Here is a 25264-nt window from a genome sequence, read left to right on the forward strand (position 1 = left end):
CTCCCAAAGATTTAAAATGGGCTTTTTTTTGTTTTTAATTTTGAGCCATTGAGTTATGAGCTGCCCATGCACACTGAGGGCGAAGCTCATAACCCTTAAACACGGTGGAGCAAACTTGGGATTGTAGGCAGCATGGTGTGGGGGGAATGAGCACTGGCTTCGGAGACAGAGGACCTGAGTGAGAAGCCCAGCTCCACCACTGACTACCTGCCCATGGCCTCATCGAACAAGTTATTTTCCTTCCTTGGGCCTTGTTTTCTTCATCAGGAAAAATGGAAACAAGATGAGCCTTAAGAACCCTTCCAGTACTAAAATCCTATGATCCCATGTAGAGAAGGAAGAGATCCATGTCTAATCACATCATTCTTACACAACGAGGAAACTGAGGCTCGAGGAGGTGGAATGACTTGTCCAAGGTGATACACAACAGAGGTAGTACCTAACACAAGTCATCTCCCTCTAAATCCAAGGTTCTTTCCACTACTCCCTGTACCAGCCATGGAAGACAATGCTTTTAACAGGCCACCTCCTACCTTCTGAGATCTGTAAGTCAAAACTAAATTTGCTTCTGTCTCTCCCAAGATGCATAGAAATGCCCTATAGAGATGAAAAAGTCACCTTAAAGTCAGGTCTCAGGGACTGCTAGAAGTCACACGAGTCACCATTTTTTCCCCTCCAGAAATTGAAATTAACCTGGATTATTTAAGGAGGGAAAAATAAAACGGAACTTGGCAAATATGTTTGTGGAGTTGCTTTCTTACTTGAGGGAGGTAGGTGAGAGAAAGAGAGAGAATGAATGTTAGTTGGAAACAATGAGACCTGGAAAAGACCTTAGAAATCATTCAGTAGAACTTCCTCTCGTTTTACAGAGGAAGAAACTGAGCCCCCTCCAAAAAAAAAAAGAGAGGGGGGGGGAAACGGGGGGGGCAGAGGGAGAGAGAGGGAGGGAGGGAGAGAGAGAGAGAGAGAGAGAGAGAGAGAGAGAGAGAGAGAGAGAGAGAGAGAGAGAGAGAGAGAGAGAGAGAATAGCTGGTTTCTTTCCAGGCCAACCATAACAGCTGGTCTCAGGTCTGCCTGCTGTCTCCAGAGCCATGGCGATAGAGCAATGTCACTCCATCACTCATGCTAAGTCTGTATAGAAACCAAAGTGCCAAGAGAAGATTGGAGGGGAAACTTAACTTGTGGATATAAAAAAGCTCTAATAATGTGGTAAACATGAAAGACCTAGGAGGAGAGTGTATAATGGACCCTAATTGTTAAAAAACCGACAAGCCTGTCACCTTGTTGAAGTGCCCTTTGCCCCTTAGTTACAGTGAATTCTGGGTTTCTGCTTTATTAAATGGCCATCATCATCATCTCAGGGGATTCTGGGGAGTTGGGAGGGTGAGGTGGCGGTGGGCAGCTGGGACAGAGGAGGATAAATTCCACCACCACCACCACTTTTCTTTTGCTCTGTTTTTCTCTCTGACAGTCATCTTGTACAATCTGCAAAAGGCTGGTTGATAAATACAGAGGATTATTGATAAACCTAGTGCATCTCTGAGTTCACTTTATCCTGGAATATGTAAAGATTGTTTGTCGCTGCGATGGCAATGATGTTCTCGGCGGGATGCCAGGCCGTGTGAAGTATCTTCTTGGTAAAGTCCAAGCTGTCCACGCTGATATCGTCTTTCCGGCGCTTGCCACCCACACAGACCCGGCGGGGCTTGAGGATGGCCCTGGGCTTGCTGCTCTCCCTGGAGGCCTCCAGGGTGACATCACGCTTGGTGTTCCGGTCAAACATTCTGAAGAAGTTATTGTAGGCACCGGTCATGATGACACTGTGGAAGAAGGAAGACAGTTTAGTTGGGGGGCCTGGTCAGAGACTAGATCACATGTGATGGAGCTGGCCCTAGGTTTGGTCTTGTCAACCTAAGCATGCTTCCCTAGCCCAGTGAGACAGGGGCCCTTCTCCATCTCTACTTACTTCATGCTTCCCTTTAGTTTGCCCAGAAACATAAAGTGTTTGTTGTTGTTCAGTCATTTCAGTCTTGTCCAATTCTTCAAGACCCCATTTGGAGTTTTCTTGGCAGAGATACTGGAGTGGTTTGCCATTCCCTTCTCCAGCTCATTTTACAGATGAGGAAAATGAGGCAAACAGGGTAAAGTGACTCGTCCAAGGTCAGTAAGTGAGACCAGATCTGAACTCCAGAAGATGAGTCTTCCTGATTCCAAGCCCAGTGTTCTATCCACCTAACTGCTCCAGAAACATAATGGGGATATTCAATTGACTTTACTAGCAATTAGTGTAAAGTGTATAAATGATAGGGAGGCAGAAAGGCCCTATAGCTAGACAACTGGTTTTAAAGCCAAGAAGACCTGAGTTCTGGGCCCTCTTCTGACACATCTTGGCTGTGTGACCCTGAGCTAAGCATTTAACCTCTCCATTAACTCTAGGAAACTCCCTAAATTGTAACTTAGGCAACTCCCTAAGATTATGACATCGCAGAGAAGGCTCTTGATCTTTTTGTGTGTCATGGACCCCTTCTCAGAGTAATGTTTTTGTATGCATAAAATAAAATACATAGGATTTTTACAAAGGAAAGCAATATACTGAAATACAGCCGTCAAGATATTTTAAAACACAAAGTTCACAGACTTCAGGTTATGACCTTTGGGGTTAGAGTTTTCTCACCTGGGATTGCCATAGCATCAGAGATCCAGTCCCCTATTCTTATACAATAAATAGAGTATCACAGTAGGGATTCTCCCTGCCCCCCATTTTAGGCTGAACTAAATGGCTCAAAAAGTCCCTTCTATCTCTGAAAGTTTGCAATTCTGTGAAATATTGGGTTCCAGATCTAACAGATGTTCTTCTTGGACTCTGCCACCTCCAAACTGATGTCTACATCAAGTCCAGCACCACTATGATGAGTCCATGGGAGTGTGGGGTGGGAGAGGTAAGCCATCCCAGGGTGGGAATACAGCAGATCAAACCTTCATGCCAATCGGCAGTGGGATCAAGCCCAGGAGTGATGGCTGCTCTTCTAACCTGGCTGAGATAAAGAGATACTAGAGAAGATTAGTGTTCCAAGATGGATTGGAATTGAAGGTTTTTGAAGTTCTCTCCAGTTCTAAGATTATGCAGTTCTGGAAGTTGGGTTGGCAAGATAGAAATCACCTGGCTTTTCGTTCTGATTATACTGTGAAAAACACAAAGGCACCAAAACAAAGTGTCTTTCCCCCTATATATGTGTGTCTGGCTGGGGTAAGTCTCTGTGCTGGGTTGACAGAGTTGATTATACCTGCAGAAAGGCTTTGCTGGATGCATCCTGCACTGTCCAAATACACAATGATTAATGTGCCCTTCTGCAAATGAGATCAGTTCTGTCTGACAGCATTAGTTCCTGTTCCCTGGAGTTCCCAAACATCAATCTTGGGCTAATCAGAGCAAGCACATATTGATTTGCTAAGCAGCCTCTGCAATGGGCCTCAATTAACTCCTTCTTGGAGACCAAAAGCTGTCTTGAACAGTGTGACAATGGTGTCTGGAACTGAATGGATGGATAAAGGGGGTCTTCACCCTCTACTAGGAGTGAGCTCTCAGGTGGCAAGGGACCACATTAGCCTAATTCATTCATTCATTTGTAACAAGAACTAACATTTCTCTTGCAGTTTGTTCATGATAATTGTATGAGGCAAGGTAGCACAAGCATCATTATGTCCATTTTTTAGATGAAGAAACTAAAGTTCCTAGAGGTGAGGTGGAGGAAGGCAGCATGGAACAATGGAAGAACAACGGATTTGGAATCAGAATACCTCTCTGGGCCTTAGCTTCCTCAATTGTAAAATGAAAGGGTTTGGCTTGATCAGTGGTATCAAAAACTTAAATGGAAACAGATCCCTGCACAATGACTTAGAAAACCACAAATTAACATTATCTATGTTGTATTATATTTTAAAATTTATTTTGTTAGACATCTGCCAATTATCTTTTTTTTTTCCGGGGCAATGGGGGTTAAGTGACTTGCCCAGGGTCACACAACTAGTAAGTGTCAAGTGTCTGAGGCCTGATTTGAACTCAGGTCCTCCTGAATCCAGAGCCGGTGCTTTATCCACTGTGCCACCTAGCCACCCCGCCAATTATCTTTTACTCTAAGTCAGCAGCACTAGGGAATTCAGCCTAATTCTTGGGACCCACTATGATTATATGACTTGTGTGAGCATTTACACTTGTAAGTTTTAAAGTTGGGATTTTGACCCAGACCTTAAGTCAGTCTGGGCCATCAAAAAGCTCAGGACTGAGAATGAAGGTCCTTGGGTCTGAGGATATACTGAGGGTACAGAAGAGATAACGTGTCAATGCAGAATTGGCAAGACCATCTCGCCAGTCACCAAGATTATGCTCCAGGGATAATATGTGAAGAAAATATTCAAGTATCCAAATGATTGGATGCCCAATGGTGGCATATATATTACGATAAATACTTTGCATAATCCTCCAATCAGTGATGTTATGACTTCTGTATTTGTTCTACTCTATTCAACTCGGATTTATGATATCATGTGTTATGTCTGCATATGACTTATCTTATTTGGTCCACTGCATGCAAGTCTAACTTGGATTTTATAAGCTATGCACCTGTATGGGGCCAAAAACCTAAATGATTGCTTCTAATACTATATACAAATTAATGGATGTATTATATTATTATATGTTCTTAGAGATGGACTCAGTAGGATCTTTAGGGATGGCTAAAGTTTTACTGGAAGGAAGGATATAATGAAAAGAGGGATATATAAGTGGTCCATGACAGCCAGAACTATACAAATGTCTTTCTAACACAGCAGAACCTGCTGGAGTGATGTTGATATAGACTTCAAGAACCCATGGTTGTTTCCATGACATATAAGAGTTAGAATTGTCAATGCCCTTCATTCAGAACTGACCAACACTGGTCTAAATCAATATAATGCTCCAAATGTGGCCTGATCCAGGCAAAGACCAGAGACAAGAATGAGACTCTTTCTGCTCACACCAGAAATTATGCTTTTAATAATACTAAGATCATGGGGCAGCTAGGTGGCGCAGTGGATGAAGCACCAGCCCTGGATTCAGGAGTACCTGAGTTCAAATCCAGCCTCAGACACTTGACACTAGCTGTGTGACCCTGGGCAAGTCACTTAACCCCCATTTCCCCTCCCCCCCAAACAAAAACAAATAATACTAAGATCACATACTTACATCCATGCATGGTATCAGAGTTTGACTTTTATAGAGACTGGAATGCATTTATTATGCCACAGTATATATAACACTAAAAGATGCATGTAGCAGAGACAGGATCATACATCCTTTTATCTCCCTTGTGATGAGCATGATGATTTCCACATAGTGATTAATGAGTATTATTTTCAAGTAAAATTTCTATTATTTTTATCCAATCAAAAGGGTATGATGATTAGGTGGGTGCTATAGTTTAGATTTTAATAGAATACAAATTTCACTTAGGTTTTGCTCTCTCTCTTTAAATAAGTCTAGTTGACTAAGGCTGACCTCAAACAGTGTAAAGGAAAAAGCAGTAGGTTGGAAGGTATTTCAGAAGTCATCACTGTGTGGCATGACGCCCCAACCCTACCTCCACCCCACCCAGGGATGCTCTGATCCTGGCTAGGAGTTTCCCACAGCTCAACCCATAGGAGCAGAGTGAGCAGATGAGGTAGTAGTATGGGCAATTCCATCTCTGGCCATTGGGTAAGGATTTGCCAAAGAATAAAGGGAGACATGCTTAAGCAGTGAACTACTCTTGCCTTAGCTCAGTAACCATTTATTAAGCAACTATTAGATTGCAGGCACTGGCTTAGCTCTGGGAATACACAGAGAAAAATGTAAATTGTTCCTGCCTTTAAGAAGCCTGCATTTTCTATGGGGAAATAATGTGTAAACAGATAAATAGATGCAAAACCTATGCAAATTAAATGAAAGCTGATTTTGGGAAGGACCAACAACCAACAATTGGTAAGGGGTAAGGAAAGACCTCATCTAAGAAGTAGCACTTAGGTTGAGTCTTGAATGAAGCTAAGGATTTGATGATGCAAGGATGAGTAGAAAGTATATTCAAGTTATGGAGGTGGGAAACAGAATATCAGATACAGAGAATAGCATGTAGGAGTGCACAAAGGGGAAAATATGAAATTAGTCTGCAAAGATAAGCTGGAACAAAACTGATGAAGGGCTTTAAATGCCACACAGAGAATTTTGTATCCAACCCTGGGGGCAATAGGGATCCACTAAAGGTTCTAGAACAAGGCTGGGACATGGTCAGGCCTGTGCTTTGGAAATAATGATCTGGTAGCTTTGTCAAAGATAGATTGGAGAAAGGAGAAACTTGAAGTAGGAAGATCACATCGGAGACTACAACTACAGCATTATGGTCAAGGGGCAAAGTGATTCTGAACAAGGGTGATGGTCTCATATGAGCGGAGAGGAGGGGACTAGTGTTCCTTCTTTGGGGAGAGAGCTGAGGATCAGGCCAAAGTACCGAGATTAAAAAAGGAAGTAGAAATCACTAATACAGCAGCCCGCCTAGGAAAATCAGAGAGAGAGGCCAAAGGCTCCAATGGGCAACAAGGTCGAGGGGCAATCAGAGGTTAGCATATTGGAGTAAACAGATGATAAGAATAGAACTGGGAAGATATAGAGAATCAAGGGTGGGAATAGGGCTGAAAATGACAGAGTAGGTGGTTGGGCTATGGAAGCTGTGGGCCATTGCTGTGTTCTCTGAATAGGGACAACATAGCCAAGCCCTTCATTCACATTGCATCACTTAAAGGGGCACATCACCTCAAAGTCTTGATGCTGACTCTGTTAGTATCTGAGGGTATGGTCTGGCCACAATACAATGTGCCCTGTGTAAGATTAAGTCCACTTGGGATACATAAGAAATAACAACATTAAAGGACTGGCATGGAGCCTGACAACTGGGGCTGAGTCCTGTCCAATGGGGGCATTGTGAGGCATCTATAAAATACATAGTTGGACTAGGTGATCCCACCTGTAAAGCCCATATAACCTTGGGTAAGTCACTCAATCTTCTTGATTTGTGAGAATGAGGGGGCTGGCTTAGATGGACTCTCAGATCTCTTCCATCTCTACAGATCTATATATCATGTAAAGATATAGATAGATATAGATATCATCTATATTCTATGAGTATATCTTAAGGCCCCTTCTAATGTTAAATCCTAATATTTCTATGAGTGAAGTTTTTTTTTTTTTAAGTAAGACTAAACCCCAAGTACTTATTTCATTTTTCTTTTAGAGGACATAGTCAAAAGGTAGCAAGTACTATGCTTGGCATTTCATCTTCCATTCTGTTCTGTTTCTGTGGGAAGTGATGGTTTTTGTCATCATTCCAAAAACAACCTAACCTCTCCTCCTACACTCAGGGAGTGGGATGAATGGAGTGATGCTTTTTTTCCCCAAAGGAAATGTTGCGAGCTTAATGGAGACCAGTTGATTTCACACAAAGCTAATTCCTCAGATCTGTCAAGAGGTGATTGGAGCAAGATGATTAAAATCATTTTAAACCCACACAGTTAATAATCCTTCTATTAAGGCTTGGGTATCAAGCTATTGTGTGCTCTGGGAGAGGAGCACACTCGTTCCCACTTACTTCCTGGAGGAAAAATTCTCAGAAAAGACAAGCTGATTGGAGTGGTTTGGGGTGGTTGAGGGTGTTGGGGTCTGCCATTTAACACAAGGTTCTGAGCTGGGCTAGAGTTAACTAGTTTACAAATTGATACCAAAGTGGAAGAATTGGTTTCTTTGCCAGAGCTCCTGCTATGGGTAGGCTGTCTGTGTGAGTTGTCTTAATGATGAGGTCTCTCAGAGTAAAAGAGGCTGATGGAATCCCTCGTTCAAATGACCCTGAAGATTGACTTGGAAGTACTTAGTAAGATGCCATTTTTTCTCACTTCTAGCAATTCCAGCTCCCTAACTGTATGACCCTGAAATAGACATGGGATCTTGGGAGGAGTGATGGAAAGCACTCCGGAAGTTTTCTAGTACTCACTCCTCATTTTACAATAAAGAAACAGAGATATGGAGAGATTAAGAGATTTGTCCAAGATCATTCACTTAGTTAAGGGTTATAACACTGCTCTTTGCAAATACCTCTCTCTCCATGCCTCTATTTTTTGTTTTTCTTTTTTTTGCGGGGCAATGGGGGTTAAGTGACTTGCCCAGGGTCACACAGCTAGTAAGTGTCAAATGTCTGAGGCCGGATTTGAACTTAGGTACTCCTGAATCCAGGGCCGGTGCTTTATCCACTGCACCACCTAGCCGCCCCCAAGCCTCTATTTTTTCAAATGAGGCTAATAACACATGCATTACCTTCCTCATAGTTATCTTTTTAGGAAAGAGTTCAGTAAACCACTTTTTTGTTTTTTTTTCTTTTGTTTTGGAGTTTTTGCAGGGCAATGAGGGTTAAGTAACTTGCCCAGGGTCACACAGCTAGTAAGTGTCAAGTGTCTGAGGCCGGATTTGAACTTAGGTACTCCTGAATCCAGGGCCGGTGCTTTATCCACTGCACCACCTAGCCGCCCCCAAGCCTCTATTTTTTCAAATGAGGCTAATAACACATGCATTACCTTCCTCATAGTTATCTTTTTAGGAAAGAGTTCAGTAAACCACTTTTTTGTTTTTTTTTCTTTTGTTTTGGAGTTTTTGCAGGGCAATGAGGGTTAAGTAACTTGCCCAGGGTCACAAAGCTAGTAAGTGTCAAGTGTCTGAGGCCGGATTTGAACTCAGATCCTCCTGAATCCAGGGCCGGTGCTCTATCCACTGTGCTGCCTAGCTGCCCCCAAGAGTTCTGTAAAGCTTAAAGTGCATTACATAAATGTTAGCCACTAGTTATTATTAAAGTGCCACATAAACATGACTTTTTGATAACCTGTTATTAATAACTTCCAAGATATCCCATCTTCAAAACCTCCTTGTACTATGATTTCTTAGTGACTATGCCCATGAAGCCCAAACTCTGCCAGGTCTGATGCCAAACTGGAATAGGACAAGGGTTGTCACCCAAGAATTGGTTAAATTCCTGAAGGTTCATTACCAGGTTGGTTACACAGCAAAGAATTTTGGAGCCATAGCAACTCTAGAAGAGCATGAACTAAGTTGTAGCTGACAAAACTTCACATTCTTAAAGGAGTGCTGGTCCACTCTGACCAAGAAAAATAACCACAACGTGCTCTACTCAGTTGTACTCAATTCTAATGCCCATGGCCACAGACAGGGGGCCCCTCATGTGGAATCTTCCATCTCTTGAATGAAGATATAGTTTCAACTCACTATGTCTCAAATAAACTGGGAGTTCTAAATGAAGAGATAGGAGAAGACATCCTCAATTTAGCCCTTTGTAGAGTTGGGCAGTCCACAGGTATTAACACATTGCATGAGTTTTGGGACTTTCTGCATGCTGTTGATGTGTTGTGCTGACTTTTTCTCCTTCTCCAAAAGAATACTATTTGCATTATGGGGTGGTCCTCGAGGAAATGGAAGAGGACATGGGATACTACAGTGATGTAAGAAACAGAAAACATTGATAAATCTTTTTTAAATCAAATAATCTGGGAGTTCAAATTCATCAGACTACTCACTCTCCTTTTTCAAGATAAAGACCCTCTTCTGAGGGCCTCCAACCCTCCAAAGCACATAGAAACAAGCCGATGCCTACAATTTATTGCACTCACAAGGACACATCTCATGAGACCACATTAACAGAGAATATCAGAGCTTGAGGGGGCTATAAAGATGATCTAATTCAATTCCCTCATCTTCCTGAGGAGTAACTAAGACACACAGAGCTGTAGGTATTTGCTCAAAATGCCAGAGTTGGGTTAGAACACAGGGCTCTTGACTTGTTAGACATCAGCATACTCGAGCTATCCTTGTTATAGTCGTTCAGTTGTTTTTTCGGTCGTGTACAACATCATGATCCCATTTGAAATTTTGTTGGCAAAGACACTGGAGTGGTTTGCCATTTCCTTCTCCAGCTCATTTTACAGATGAAGAAACTGAGGCAAACAATCTTACGTGGTTTTCCCAGGAAGTGTCTGAAGCCAGATTTGAACTCAAAATTAGTCTTTGACTCCAGGCCTAACACTCTATTGTGCCATCTAGTTGCCCCTAGCTATCCTTGGCAATATCGTAATTATCAAAGGATATCTAGTTTACTTTACTACTTTTTGGATTGGTGGAACATTATAAATCACCCCTCTTTCACGTGGCTCCATCCCAAACAATAGGTCTTATGAAATTAGGTCCCACTGAATCATATGACTGGCTTGAGGAGGCAGCTTTTTCTTGTTAGGAGAGAGGGACCTCCTTGATTCTAAACTACTTCGTCCCTTAAAAGCTCCCAGGGACAGGGACAGGGACCACAAAACTTTCTCCACAAAAAAAAGATCAAATCACAGATGGGCATGTGGACAGTATCCTTTGAGTTGATGTAGTCCTGCCAGCCCAAATCTCCATATAAATAGCTCAGAGTAACAACAGTATTAAGGAAAGTAACCCTAAAAACCCAGCATTTCTAAAAAAAATTTACAATTCAAGGAGTGCTTTTTTGAATAGCATGCCTGTGCAGTTATTAGGTGCACATATTAGGGTGCTTTTCTTCTTTTATAGATGAGGAAACAACAGAATCCCAGGGACTTTCCCAAGGCTGGTAGACCTGGTAAGTCACAAAACAAAAACTTGTATTTTTCAGATCTACTGCTCTGTTCACTCCATTAAACTAGCTCAGCTTGCTAAGGTGGTTGGGCACCATGAGAAATGATAACCAGCAATGTGTGGGAGCCACCTGCTGGCACTTGTAGCACTTGCTCATAGGTAAAGGACTCTTTTTACTCCTCTTTACACTAACAGCTGTGGCTGTGTGTGTGTGTGTGTGTGTGTGTGTGTGTGTGTGTGTGTGTGTGTGTGTGCATGTGTCCCAGGGGATCGAGTTCTGGGTAGAGCTGTGAGACTAGGCAGATCAGCATCAAGTCAAACAGGGGCCTGATGGTGAGTGAACATTCCTGTTTTGCCCAACGCTCACCTGAATCCTACGCATTTGCCAGTCCCTCACCAGGCTGGTGACATAATGAAAGGGATATCACATACCCGAATAGTGGCATATTGACCACCACAACTGCTCTAGAGTGAACAATGAGGATTGGGTGGCATTCACTGGTTCCTCCTTGTCCACACAGTTATTTCACTGTTCAGTGAACTAAGTAAGCATTATTAGTCTGCTCATCAGTGAAGAATATGTTTGAATTTTCTCTAGCATTCATAAACCACACTGACACACACACACACACACACACACACGCATGCATGTACATGCACCTTCAGTAGTTAGTAATAGGAATTCAGTCAATCTCACCAAGTACCATTTATAATCAGAGGACAGAGTCATGAACAAAGCTGATAAATGAACAGTATTTACCATAGAGCTTAGTGAATTTATGTTCTTTTATCTTGTGGACATTAGGGTCTGAAACACTGCCTTTGACATAGCAGGGGCTCAGCAGATATTTGTCCATTAGCACCTGTTTGGTCTGCTGCCATCCTACCTGTCTACCTGATTTGTCGGTGTTAGTGCTGGTGGTTTGTTTGTTTTCACACACAATGAGAATAATGAATCTCACCAAAGACCTCATTTGGCCACTGTTCTGATAGCTTGTTGCAGCATTCACATTGTTCTTGCTGAGCTCTCAGTGAAGATTTGGAGAAACTCAGAACCTAACTCAGGAGTTTGGGAGGTGTGATCAGGGTGGTGGGGATAGTGGAAACATTTGAGAAAAGAGCTTGCTATCTTAAACCTTCGCTCAAGGTCATCAGCAACCAGGATAGAACCTCTTAAGAGGTAGCTAAAACCTTGGTAATAAAGACTCCAGAGAGGTGATCTCAGCCAATACAAGCAGGGGGTACTGCAGAGGTTTTCATTCTGGGTCAAATGAATCATAGGATGGAGTCAGAGTTACCTGTCAGATCCATTCCAGGCACATTCAAACTTGTCAAAAATGCAGTCATTTTCATACAGGGAACACAGCTTGCTCCTAAGGTAATCGTGAACCTGGTAAGAGAAAATGAACCTGGTTATTCTCCAATGGAATGTGGATCTGTTATAATTCACCACCCCTCCAATGTCATAACTAATGTTTGTAGAGTGATTTCTTATCCAATCCCTTTCCTTTACCATGACTCTGCTGGATAGGTAATTCAGGTATGATTTCTCCCATTTTACAGAGGAGATGAATTGTGAGTCAAATAAGGGAGCCTCAGTTGGAGGGGATTTATCCCTCTTCAAATTTTCCATAACTGTGAGTTTGGAACTCTGGATCTAAATCTAGCACCAGAGTTGGGAGGGACTTCAGAGGCTTATTTGTCCTATCCCTCATATCGCACAAAGAAACTGAGGTCTATGGAAACAGTGACTTGGCCAAGGTTACACTTCTGCATTTATTATATTCTAACTTGTATTACAATTATTTGTATACATGTATCATGCATACTGAGATCTTTCCATCTTTAAGGGTTCATGGTTCTAAAAGCCTGTGAGTCTAGGATGCTATAGTTGAATAATTCTATGATTCTGGCAGAGCTTACTAATAATAAGCAATTCTCTCGGGCTCAAACTCAGTTCAACAGAACATGGCATAATGGAAAAGAGCATTAGATTCTAGAATCTTCAATGATTTTATAAGTCTTTGACTCTGATTTTATGATTCTGGATTTCCAAGATCTTATGATTTTATAATTCTGAGATTTTTAAACTTTCTGTGATTCTGTTGTTGTTATTGTTTGTTCTTCATTCTTGAAGATGACCATGATATCAGGGTAATGTTGTGACTTGCACTGAATTGGATTTAAGTGAGGGACGGCTGTGTAAAGTGACCAACCTCACTCTCTCCTCCAGTGCCATTTGGGTCCAGTGGCAAGATATGTATCAGAACAACTGAAGATGGCCCCAGATGTTTAAGGCAATTGGGGTTAAGTGACTTGTCCAGGGTCACATAGCTAGTAAGTGTCTGAAGTGACATTTGAATTCAGGTCCTCTTGACTTCAGGGCCAGTGCTCTATCCACTTTCCCACCTAGCTGTCCTCTGTGACCCTAAGATTTCATGAAGGCAATGTCACCATTTTATGATAATAGCATCCAGTTCTTGAACTTGAACTCCTGGCTCTGTTCACAGAAGATTTACATGAGAAAGCATCATTATGTTCACTTACACCAAGACCCTAAATAGAAATCTAGTCTGATAGAAAGGCATTTGTAAACTGATTAATTACAAGTCAGCAAGTAGATTAGTAGTTAATTAGATATCTAATGAAAATGACCATGGAAATAAATTACATCTTGCTGTCCTATTTCTGTGTGGATGGGCCATTACACTAAGACACAGTGTGTCACGCTATCTTAGTCCTCTCCAAAAATATGTTCCTGGGATAATAGGGTAGAGAGCCAAGTGCTTTGGATGCACAGAGAACATCACAGGCAGTGTGGGATAGTGGAAAGAGCCCAAGATTAAGGGTCACAGAATGTTAGACCTCAAAGCTCACCAAGTGGTCAAATTCAATTCCATTTTATAGAAGAGAAAACTGAGGCTCAAAAGATGGAAAATGACTCTGCCTTCCCTGATTTCCTTCTCCCTGAAGAGATGTTTCTTTTTCCTTTGAACCTCCAGAGCACTCCTACTCCCCCAAGCTGCTAGTTTGTTCTTCTATTTGCTCTGTATGTTTCTTGTATATGCCTTTTTTGTACAGGTGGTCTCCCTGGTATTCTTAGCCTTGCTCCCTATAGATCCTGAGGAATGAACAGATTGCTGCCTAATGGGTCCAGGCAGCCAGGCAGCATGGTAGATAGATTTTGGAGCTAGAGTCGAGAAGACCGAAGTTAAGATCCTACCTCAGAATTTCATGAACTATGTGATCCTAGATTAGTCATTTTACAGCTATCAGCCTCAGTTTCCTCATCTTTAAAATGGGGATAATAGATCCTATATAGGGTTGTTTTGAAGATCAAATAAGATAGTATATTCAAGGCAGGACCTTAAAGCATTATATGAATGCCAACTATCATTGTGATGATGAATACCTCTTATCATTTTCTGAAAGCTTCAAAGCCATGAAGTACATATAATAGCTGGGCTATTCAACTTCTGATCAAGGCTTCTCCATTGTTGAGAACCCTGAGGTGATAACCCTTTTGTTTTTGCTTTGTTGTTGTTGTTTCTTTCTTGTGTGTTTTTTTTTCGATTTGTTCTGATTCTTCTCTTACAACATGACTAATGTGGAAATATGTTTAGTATGATTGCAATATAAAACCCATACCAGTTTGCTTTCTGGCTTTGGGAGAGGTGAGGAAAGGGAGGGTGGGAGAATAATTTGGAATTCAAAATCTTACAAAAATGAATATTGAAAATCATCTTTACATATAATTAGAAAAAATAAAGAAAAAATCCCCCCCCAAAAAAGAAAACCCCAGCACATACCTCACAGGGTTGTCGTCAGGATCGAATGAGATATTTGTAAAGCAGTTAGTTAGCACAGTTCTCACACGTAGAAGGTGCTATATGAATGCTTTTCCCCTTCCCCTCATTCCTTATGCCTGAAATGTACCCCATCCTCTCCTTCCACTATCTCTGCCTGTTAAAAATCCCACCCATTCTTCAAGGTCCAAGTCAAATGTCTGCACCTGTCCTTAAGATTCCCTGACATACAGGCCAGAAATGATAATTTCCTCTTCACACCTCAAAGGGCACCTTGCATCTCTTATATATATACTCATCACGTTCTATGATATGTGGCCATTATCACATCTGTGCAGGGTGAGCCTTACCAAACTGAGCTCCAGTGGCATTTCTCCCAGTTCCTAGCACCGTGCCCTCTCCACAATGAGCATTCAATTAGTGTTTGTTGAATTGATTTGTGGCATCGTGTTCTTTCCAAACTGCAATATTCACCACTTTTCATACTTCCCTTCCTCACTTGCTACTTTCTATACCTGGAATAACTTTCTGCCCCAGCTGTGCCCGCATCCAAATCCTATTCAATTCATTTGGTTCAGACCTAGAAGGGACCTTGGAAAACATGTAGCCTAACCTCCTCGATTTATACACAAGGAAACTGAGGCACACAAAGAGGAAGGGGTCAGTCATGGATGACCTGGGCACAAGGACTTAAGCACAGGTCTTTGGGTCCCAATACATAGGGTGACTAGAATACTTCCTTTGAAAGCCCAGGTCAAATGCCATGACCTCATGGAGCCTTCCCCTAAGTCCTTTAGTCTGAAGTGATTTTTCTTTCTCCTTTGAACCCCCACAGAACCTCCTGGTCCCCTCCTTCCCTACCCTGTCTTGCTTTCCCCTTCATCTATTCTGCATGTGCCTTACACATACCTCTTGATGTCTATAATGTCTCTCCCATCACAATCAGAACAGGAAGGGATTTCACTTTAGTTTTACTGGTTAAGTACTTGGCACATAGTAAGTATTTAATAAATAAATGCTTGTTGATTGATTGGTTGGTTGCACTTAACATATTTTTGCCCATATTATAGTTACCTGTTTCATCTTCCTACTCAACTCAAGGTCAGGAAAGGTATCTTATTTAATTTTGCATTCACCTCCCTCCCCCAATAGTGTCAAGTTCAGTGTTCTACACACAGTAGAAACTGAATAAATGATTGTTGAATCTGAATTATATTGAATGGACAAGGTGATTCTCTTTCTATGGGGTAATATTTCTAGGTTTACTCAAGGAGTCCCTCCTGCATCAGTTATCCATCAGCATGAAGGCATCTCCCAAGAACCAGGAATCATAGGATTTAGAGCCAAAAGGGACTTTTGTTGTTGTTATTCAGTTGTTTTCACCTGACTCTTGGGGTTTTCTTAGCAAAAAAGTGGAGTGGTTTGCCATTTCCTTCTCCAGTTCATTTGACAGATGAGGAAACTGAGACAAACAGGGTTAAGTTACTTCCTCAGGGTCACAGAGCTAGTAAGGGTCTGAAGCCAGATTTGAACTCATGAAGATAAGTATTCCTGACTCCAGGCCTGGCACTCTATCCACTGTGTCACCTAGCTGCTCTTGGAAGGGAACTTAGAAATCATCTGGTCCAACTTCTACTTGAAATACGAGTCCCCTCTACCATACCCACAACATGTGGCTCTACAGATTCTGCCTACATGATTCCAGTGATGGGGAGACCACTTCCTGACAATACAGGCCATTCCATTACTGGTCATACTGAGCTGACCCCTGAAGTCCTGTGATTTCCCCTCAGTGGCCCTAATTCTGTCCATTGGAGTTGCCCAATCACCCAGGGACATAGTATCATAGGATTTAAAGCTAGGAGAGACATTAGTGTACAACTGGTCTAACTTGTTCATTTTATAGATGAAGAAACTGAGGCTGAGTGAAGTGAAAGGGACTTGATCAAAGGTACATTCAACTAGTAAAGGAATCAAGTTCTCTGGCGCCAAATTCAGAGTTTGTTCTCCTACACCACAATACCTCTGACACCCCTGGGACACATCATGGAGCATCTGTTACTAGGGGCACCTTCAGCAGCATCGGGGTTCTTGAATGGAAGAAATGGCCAATAGTCCTACCTGGTATGTTTCTATAGGCTTTGTTTCCATATTCAGATCCCAAACTTTGACCGTGAGGTAATCCCTGGTGAGCATGAACCGGCCGCTGTGGCTGAATTTGACATCTGACACCGAGGAGATGATTTCAGAGAAGAAGGATCTGTTACTGGGGTCTTCGGGTTCTTCAAAAACTGCAGAGGCAAAGAAATGAAGAACAATGACCTTAGAAAGGAAGCTCCATGAGGTTGGCAGTGGACATAGTTTATTCGAATAGCACCTCCTCCAGGAAGCCTTCACAGATCCCTGAAGTTAATGATATTCTCAGTGTTTACAGAGTATTACTGAACTCATTAAATGCTAAGCAAAGTTAGGATCTTTCATTCTTCAGATCTGCCAATGTATTCTGCTTTCACACTCATTGTTCAGATATCATGGAATGTTGTCATAGTAAGGATAATTTGGGGAATCCCTAATTTTCTGGATAGGGGCACCTCTTATGGAGGGGGTCAGGTTCTCTGGCTCCTTGCTGAACAACATGAACATTGGTGAGATGACATAGCAGACCCATCAGGCATTCCCTGTGTCATTGAGGTAAGGTACATTTTCCTCATCAAAGGACCAAAATGCATATCTATATCTATGGGAGGTGACCCAGTCCAGCAAATCAGGCACTCCCTGATCACCCCTGTTACACTGTACATGATAGTTATCTATCTATTTATCTGTCTGTCTGTCTGTCTGTCTATCTATCTATCTATCCATCTATCCATCCATCCATCTGTCCTATATCCCTATTAGACTCTAACCTCCATGAGAGCAAAAACTGTGTTTTCTCTCCAAGTTGTATCTCCATTAGTATCTGGCACAGTACTCTGCACAGATATATTGAATTGAAAGGCCTAGTCCCTATCGTCTTTGTCAATGACCCCTTGGGGTCTTGTGAGCCTATAAAAGTTTCCTAAGAGAGTTGTCCAAAGATGGAATGAGCTGCATCAAGGAGTAATGAGATTCTCATCCTTAAAGGTCTTTAACTAGGGGATATGACCATAGATGATATTATCTTCCTGTATATGGTTTATGATTCTCCCAAGAACTACCTCTTCATATCCTCTCTATGAGGAGGAAAAGCAGGTTAACAGGGACATTGGAGGTCATCTATGCCAATCTCCTCATCAGGTGGATGGAGAAAATGTGGGGCCCAGAGAGGCAAGGAGGCTTGTGCACAAGGTCACTCAGCAACTAAGTAGCAGAGCTGGGACTCAAATTCAGGATTTCTAAAGCCTGGTTGAATCCACTTTCCATTACACATATAACATAACCCAATGTTCACAAGGATTATTTGTGCCTGACCTGTGGGGGAGCCTTCTGAGCTCGAATTGGTCTGATCAGCCACAGTTGGAAACACTGTAACTTGACTCTGAGAGTGATGCTATTTTGGTCTTCTTTGAGACCAAAGGACCACAACCAACCAGCTCTTTCCATTACACATATAACACAATCCAAGAACCTCAGGATCAGCATGTATCAATTCTCACAGACTACTGACCCTTCATCCATTTTCACTCACTGTACCTCTCCTCCTCACCCTCATCTAGGGAAGCAATCCTTATGGATATAAGACATGACAACTGTCCCTTGAAGGTGCAGAGCACCACCCCTAACCCCTGTCCCACCTCCTCAGCAGCCACAGCCACTGAAAGTCCAGAGATGAAAGCTCTTACCACCACCAACATTCTTGGCACCATCAAATGGCTCAATGTCAGAAACGGATGTGGTTTTATGAATGGAGATAACACCAAAAAATATGCACTAACTTCTGCCTTGGCACTGTATTCTAGTGAACAATGGGCCATTCACTGGACTTTTAGCTCAAAGCTCCTATCTGTGTTGGTCTCCCTAGTTAGAATGGGAGCTCCCTGAGAGCAGAAACTGGCTTACTTTTCTTTTTATATACCCAATCCTTAGCACAGTGCATTGTATACAGCAAGCACTTAATAAATGCTTGAGTCATTCCTTTAAGAGAGGAAACAAAAAATAATCTCCTAGCAGGAATGAAACCTAAATTTATAAATTCCAAGAATGCTCTTTATTAAAACTGTATTTTATGATTCTATAATAATAGCTTCCAGAAAGTATTATGTGTAGGATCCTGTACCAGGGGCTGGAGGAGATACCAAGATGTATCTGACAGAGTTGAGGAGATACCAAGATGCATCTGACAGAGTTCTGGGCTCATGGAATAGACACACCAGATATGAATGACTTCTGGCAGTGCGAGGCACCTAATGGCCACCCAATACATACTCATAGAATGATGAGGATAATAATGATAGTAAAGCTAATAATGGCTAGTCCTCCTCCCTCCCTCTTTCTCTTTCTTTCTTTCTTCCTTCCTTCCTTCCTTCCTTCCTTCCTTCCTTCCTTCCTTCCTTCCTTCCTTCCTTCCTTCCTTCCTTCCTTCCTTCCTTTCTTTCTTTCTTTCTTTCTTTCTTTCTTTCTTTCTTTCTTTCTTTCTTTCTTTCTTTCTTTCTTTCTTTCTTTCTTTCTTTCCAGGCAATGAGGATTAAGTGACTTGCCCAGGGTCACACAGCTAGTAAGTGTCAAGTGTCTGAGGCCGGATTTGAACTCAGAGCCTCCTGAATCCAGGGATGGTATTTTATCCATTGTGCCACCTAGCTTCCCCCTATGGCTAGTATTTCTATAAAGCTCAAAAGTTTTCACGGTACTTGACAAACATCTCTCTTAACCTTACGACAACCCTGGGAAGTAGGTGTTATTATTATCTCCATTTTACAGGTCAGGAAACTGAAGCAGGGAGAGGTTAAGTAATTCATCTAGGGTCACTCTGCTAGTCAGTGTCTTAGGAAGGATTTGAATTCAGGGCTTCCTGCCTCTAGGGCCTGCACTCTACCCGCTCTACCACCCAGCCACCTCTAAGTACTACATACTGCCAGTTGACAAAGGGTGTTTGCATATATCTTGTTTCATCCTTAAAATAATTTTGTAAAGAGGGTGGTGTAGGGCTCATCCTCATTCTGCCACTGAAGAAACAGAACCTGTAAAGGAAGGACTCACCTAGTTAATGGGGGCTGGGGGAAGGATCTGAATCCAGAGCTTATGAATCCAAGTCCCAAGACTTTGGAGAAGATCAACTGATAATGACAAGGCCATTTGATTCAGATGATAAGCATAGAGGAGACCCCGTGTGGCTGAGCACACCCTACTAAATGCAGTGCAAAGGAAAATGAACTACTTCAAAGAGAACAACTTCTCATCTTTTGCCAGACGTTTAAACAAATGCTTTTAAATAGCTCTTTTAAAATTCCCTGAGATGTTCAGCAGGGCAGATATCGGGTAATTATCTTGTCAGATTTTCAATAGGAGACTGATGAGCGCCACGCAATTATCATCCCTCACACCTCTTCTCTTGGATCTGTCCAAACTGTGTATTACAAATGGCAGAAATTCCATCCTCCTAATTATGATCTGAAGTCCCTGCTAAAGGATGGGGAGAAGGACCCAATAAGGTTTTCTTATTTATGGCTATGAAGAATTTTTGACTCACTTCTGAATTTCAAGGCTGTCAGGGAGTTGGCTTTTTAAACCCATCACAGTTGGCAGATGGAAAACATGTTAGTTCTACCATTATGGGGAAAAAACTCTCACCGTGGCACATGCTCTTAAATCATGTTTCCCTTGAGTCCCAGGCCATGGGCACTTGGGGTGGGAGGGACAGGGAAGGGGGGGGACTGAGAACTGGAACTTGAACACCTGGGCTGGGGCTAAGGTGAATAGAAGCAGTAGAACATTGTGGACTGACATCGAGGAACCTTGGTCTTTGACCTATCCTGTCATAAGCATCATGGGCAACCTCGGACTAGTTACTTTCCCCCTGGGAGCAACCATGACCTTCAGTATTTGTCACTGCTGTTGTTTTAATCTTTGAAAAATGAGATACTTGAAGGTAGGCTCTGTCTGGTACAATGAAAAGTACACTGGGTTTGAAGTAAGAAGTTCTGCATTGAGGTCATTGCCTAGACACTTCCTGGCTACATGACAGCAAGAAAGCACCTTCTACCAGTCCTGGATTCAGGAGGACCTGAGTTCAAATCTGGCCTCACAAATTGACACTTACTAGCTGTATGACCCTGGGCAAGTCACTTAACTCTCATCGCCCCGAAGGAAAAATAAAAGCACCTTTCACTGTCAGGGCCTCAGTTTCCTTATCTGTAAAATGAGGGTAATAATATTTACTTGTATTCACTCCCTGCCTCCAGGATTGGTGTCAGGAAAGTGATTCATAAATACTAAAGCATTATATAAATGGGATCTATTACATGTGATGATAACTAGCAACTCCAATCTTTTCCACATTCTCTACTTCTTGGTGCTCCTCACTAAATGACCTAGTAGTTATCTATTACCATTTTGTTTTAAACCTAGTTCTGTTGCTTAATTTTAAAATTATTTTTCCCGTATATCAGTTTTGTGCATCTCTAGATATATATTTAGTGTTTTCTCTTCCCTCATCTAGAGAATCCTTGAGGCCAAGGATCATTTCACATTTGTCTCTGCATCACCAGCCCCCTGCGTAATGCTTGGCACATAGTAGGTATTGCCTGATAGATTCTTTGACTATAAAATGGTGAGATTGTCCACAATCCTACAACTGCTGGGTCTGTTTGAAATTCTAGTCAGATAAGTTCATGACTGACAACAACAATAACAACAATAATAGCTAGAATTTATGTAATGTTTTCAGGTTGGCAATGCACATATCATTTTATCCTCAGAACAATACTGGGAGGTGGGTGCTATTATTTTATCTCTATTTTGCATAAGGGCAAACTAAGGCACATAGCAGTTAAGTGACTTTCCCAGTATGACACAGCTAATAAGTGTGTGAATCTGGATTTGAACTCAGGTCTTCCTAACTCTAGGCCCAGTTCTGGCTACCTCTAGATCACCTAGACGCATGACTCCACAGGGTGGGTTTATGAACTTTAAAGAATCCCTTAAGTCCCCATAGAGAGAAAAGAAGGGAGACTGTACTGTGAGAGTCACCTATTGGTCAAAATAAGGCAAGAGGAAGTCTGGGAGTTGGGGGAAGAGGGGAGGAGGCTACAAACTGGCAGGACATTTCCTTTTACATAAAGATCTCAGGCTCTGTGACTCACCTGCTTATTTTGTTTTGTTTTTTCTCTTTAACGAACATGGGGGCAAAGGCTAATTCAGTTCACAAACACAACAGAGCCATGCTCTGCCCATGGCTGGGAAGCTGACAGGACAAGCCACCTCTTGATTCATTACACTTCTGGACCAGCTCAAGGGCACCACAGGCTACTTGCCACAACACTACCAGCCTTTCTCCAGTTCACAACAACATGGCCAATTGGGCAGCTGGGGGTTGTACCAACACAAATTGTGGGCTCTGAACCTTCTTATCACTGGTCTTCACTCTTATTCTTCCTGGACTCGTTCCCCCATAGCTAAAATACTTCCACTCCCACTTACGCTCCCCCTAACACTGTGATCCTGAACTTGCAGCTATGGATGAACAAACCCTGCCTCCCCGACCTCAGGTTTTTGCTCCTTCATACCTGTCCTGTTCAATCTTCTCCCTCCCTACCCCCAATCCAAGCTCATCTTCTCTACTGCTCCATAATTAACAAGCTTGCAAACATCTTAAACCCTGTCCTTCTTCATTCCTTCCATCTTTTGATAGGTACTATAGCTATTATGCCCATTTTTCAGATGAGGAACCTGAGGCTTGGATAAATGAAGTGACTTGCCCATGGTCACACAACTAGTAAATGTCAAAGGAGAGACTAGGGATGGAGGAAAGGGAAGGGGGAGAAGGAAGGATAGAGATTGGAACAGAAAAATATAAAAGAAACTGGCATAGCCCTTGCCCTGCTCCTGCCACTTCTGGACTCTCCACCTGCTGCAACCACTCAGCAATCAATCACTCTTCCTCTGAGGTTCACTCCATCTGTCTGTCTCACTCTATCCAGGTCCGGTAGCAGTTATCTGCTGGCTTCTGGGGCATTCTCATTCATTTCTCGAGGGGCTCAGCAGCTAGCTAGAAGTCTTTCTTTCTAAGACAATCCCTCCTCTCTTACATAATTCTCTGGCCTCTCAATTTATCGACCTGTATGACTCCCCTAGCCAGTACTTCATACGATGTCAGCCACCCAAGGGGATGGATGGTCCTATCCTGCTGCATTTTGTATTAAGCTTACTTGTATATTCGTTGTTTCTTCCCTTCAGCCCCTGCCTCCCATTAGATTATATATATTAGACTACACACATATAGGTATATACATACATATTTACACATACACAGTTCCAAAATGATCCAAATACCCATGTCTACAGATTTCTGTGGCATTTGCAAATATATATATATATATATGTGTGTGTGTGTGTGTGTACATATATACACATACATATATATGTATGTGGGTGTATATGTATATACATATATGTATGTATATATATGTGTGTGTATGTATATACACATATATATGTATATATGGCACCAAGGGGCCTTGGGGAAGCTAGGTGGCACAGTGGATAGAGTGCTGGCCCTGGTGATGGGAGGACCTGAACTCAAATCTGGCCTCAGATACTTACTAGCTATAAGATCCCGAGCAAGTCACTTAACCCTGTTTGCCTCAGTTTCTTCATCTATAAAATGAGCTGGAATAGGAAATGGTAAACCACTGCAGTATCTTTGCTAAGAAACCCCCAAATGGGGTCACTAAGAGTTGGACACAACTGAAACGAATGAACAACAAAAAGGGCCTTGCCTTGGGTTTAGGAAAGCATTTGCACCTCACCTAGTTGTCAGAGGTGATTGTGAGTCACACAGCTGTTTTTTCTTTCTAAACCATTAATGCCACAACTATTTAAGTGGGGCCTGGCATCATGCTTTGGATATGGCAAAATATCTGTATCTGTTCAATTTGGATGCCATTGTTCCAAGTCAGGTTCTGCTGAGAATGAGGCTTAAGACCTAGAGCTAAAAGGGACTAGAATTCAGCTAGGCCAAGACACTCAACTTACTGAGATCCACCAGACCGGTTGTGACTTGGCCATGGTCACTGAGCAGCAAACCCAAAATTCAAACCCATGTCATACTTTATATTGGCAGAGGGTGGCAACAAAAGAAAATAAATGCTTATCAATCAAAAAATTAAATTAAATTAAAAAAAAGAGTCCCTAGATCTTGAGAAGAGTCAAATCTATAGCTAAGGATTAGTAGAAATATGTTACAGGACTGACTTGTGTTAAAACTGAAATATTTGTCCATGTCAGAATACTTCTTAATTTTAAAGACTAAAAATCAAATTAAAAGATTTTTATCACAAAAATATTATACCACAGGGTCTTAACCTTTTTTTTGGGAGAAGTCATAGCCTCCCCCCACAACCTTTGGTCATCTGGTGAAACCTATTGACTCCTTTTCCAAATGATGTTTTTAAATGCATAAAATAAAAAACAGGATTACAGAGGAAGCCAATTACATTGAAATGCAGTCATACAGTTATCACAATACTGTTGTACATTTAAAACATCAAACGATTTAGAAAACAAGTTCACAGTCCTCTGGTTAAAAACCCCTGGATTGATTGAAAAAGCTGTTAAAGGACATGATAACAATAATTATTGATATTCACATACTGCTTTATCATTGTAGTCAACAACATTACAATGCTACATAGAAATCATCTCACATAGCTTCATTTTTTTTTGTGGGGCAATGAGGGTTAAGTGACTTGCCCCGGGTCACACAGCTAGTAAGTGTCAAGTGTCTGAGTCCAGATTTGAACTCAGGTCCTCCTGTATCCAGAGCCAGTGCTTTATCCACTGCCCCACCTAACTGCCCCATCACGTAGCTTCATTTTACAAATGAAACTGAGACCCAGAAAGGTTAAAATAACTTGTTATGGCTCACAAAGCAGCGTGGTGCTAGGGAAAGGGCACCTCTCTGGACCAGAGGGCCTAGGTTTGAAATCAGGCTCTTCTACTTAACTGTCTACATGACCTTGTAGAAGTTGTCCAACCTCTCTGGTCTTAAGTTTCCTCATATATAAGACAAGAGATTTGCAAACTCAGTGTCAGAGCTAGGATTTGAATCCAGATCTCTTGCTTCCAAGTCTGGTGTTCTTTCCAGGTTGCTTTTTTGAAATGGTTATAAAAGAATGTATAGGGGGAAATATAAATATATAAATGTCTATGCATATACATTCATATATTTATATTTTATAATATTAATCTGTGAAATGTTTGTGTGTACACACACACAAATACACACGCATTTTTGTGAAATGTTTGGTACCAAAAAAATTCATTTTCCAAAAGACAATGAAATAGAGAATTCTTTTTTGAGCCCTCCAGCCCCCTACTCCCCCAGCCCTAGCATTTATAAAAGATAACAAGGTCTCTGCAATAATTGATTAAATAACGAAGGGGATTTTGCAGTAATTATTTGCTGCCAAGAGTTTAAAGAAACACCTTTCAGAATCGTATATCATTTGTGACTGATTCAATTGTATGATTTTTTCCCTCTAATTATTTGAAAGTTGTTGGGATATGAATCAGCAGGACTCTTCCTCTGATTAAATTTGAATGATTT

The 25264-nt window shown here is 41.8% G+C and overlaps 1 protein-coding gene across 5 annotated transcripts in view; it reads right to left on the bottom strand.

The window, feature by feature from the left end:
- Window positions 1–936: 936 nt before the first annotated feature.
- The window catches only part of PPP2R2C (protein phosphatase 2 regulatory subunit Bgamma), a 378716-nt gene continuing 354388 nt past the window's right edge, over window positions 937–25264 (bottom strand). For 4 of the 5 annotated variants that reach the window (XM_043972715.1, XM_043972714.1, XM_043972713.1 and 1 more), the window contains 3 exons: window positions 16645–16814; window positions 12016–12107; window positions 938–1820 (listed from right to left, as the gene is read on the bottom strand). In XM_043972715.1, coding sequence (XP_043828650.1) covers window positions 1529–1820; window positions 12016–12107; window positions 16645–16814 — 554 coding nt within the window. In that variant the 3' untranslated portion in view covers window positions 938–1528. Of the gene's footprint in view, window positions 1821–12015; window positions 12108–16644; window positions 16815–25264 lie in introns of all 5 variants that reach the window. The other variant, XM_043972712.1, reaches the window with a different exon arrangement.

Source organism: Dromiciops gliroides, chromosome 6, assembly GCF_019393635.1.
Source record: "Dromiciops gliroides isolate mDroGli1 chromosome 6, mDroGli1.pri, whole genome shotgun sequence".
NCBI lineage: Eukaryota > Metazoa > Chordata > Mammalia > Microbiotheria > Microbiotheriidae > Dromiciops > Dromiciops gliroides.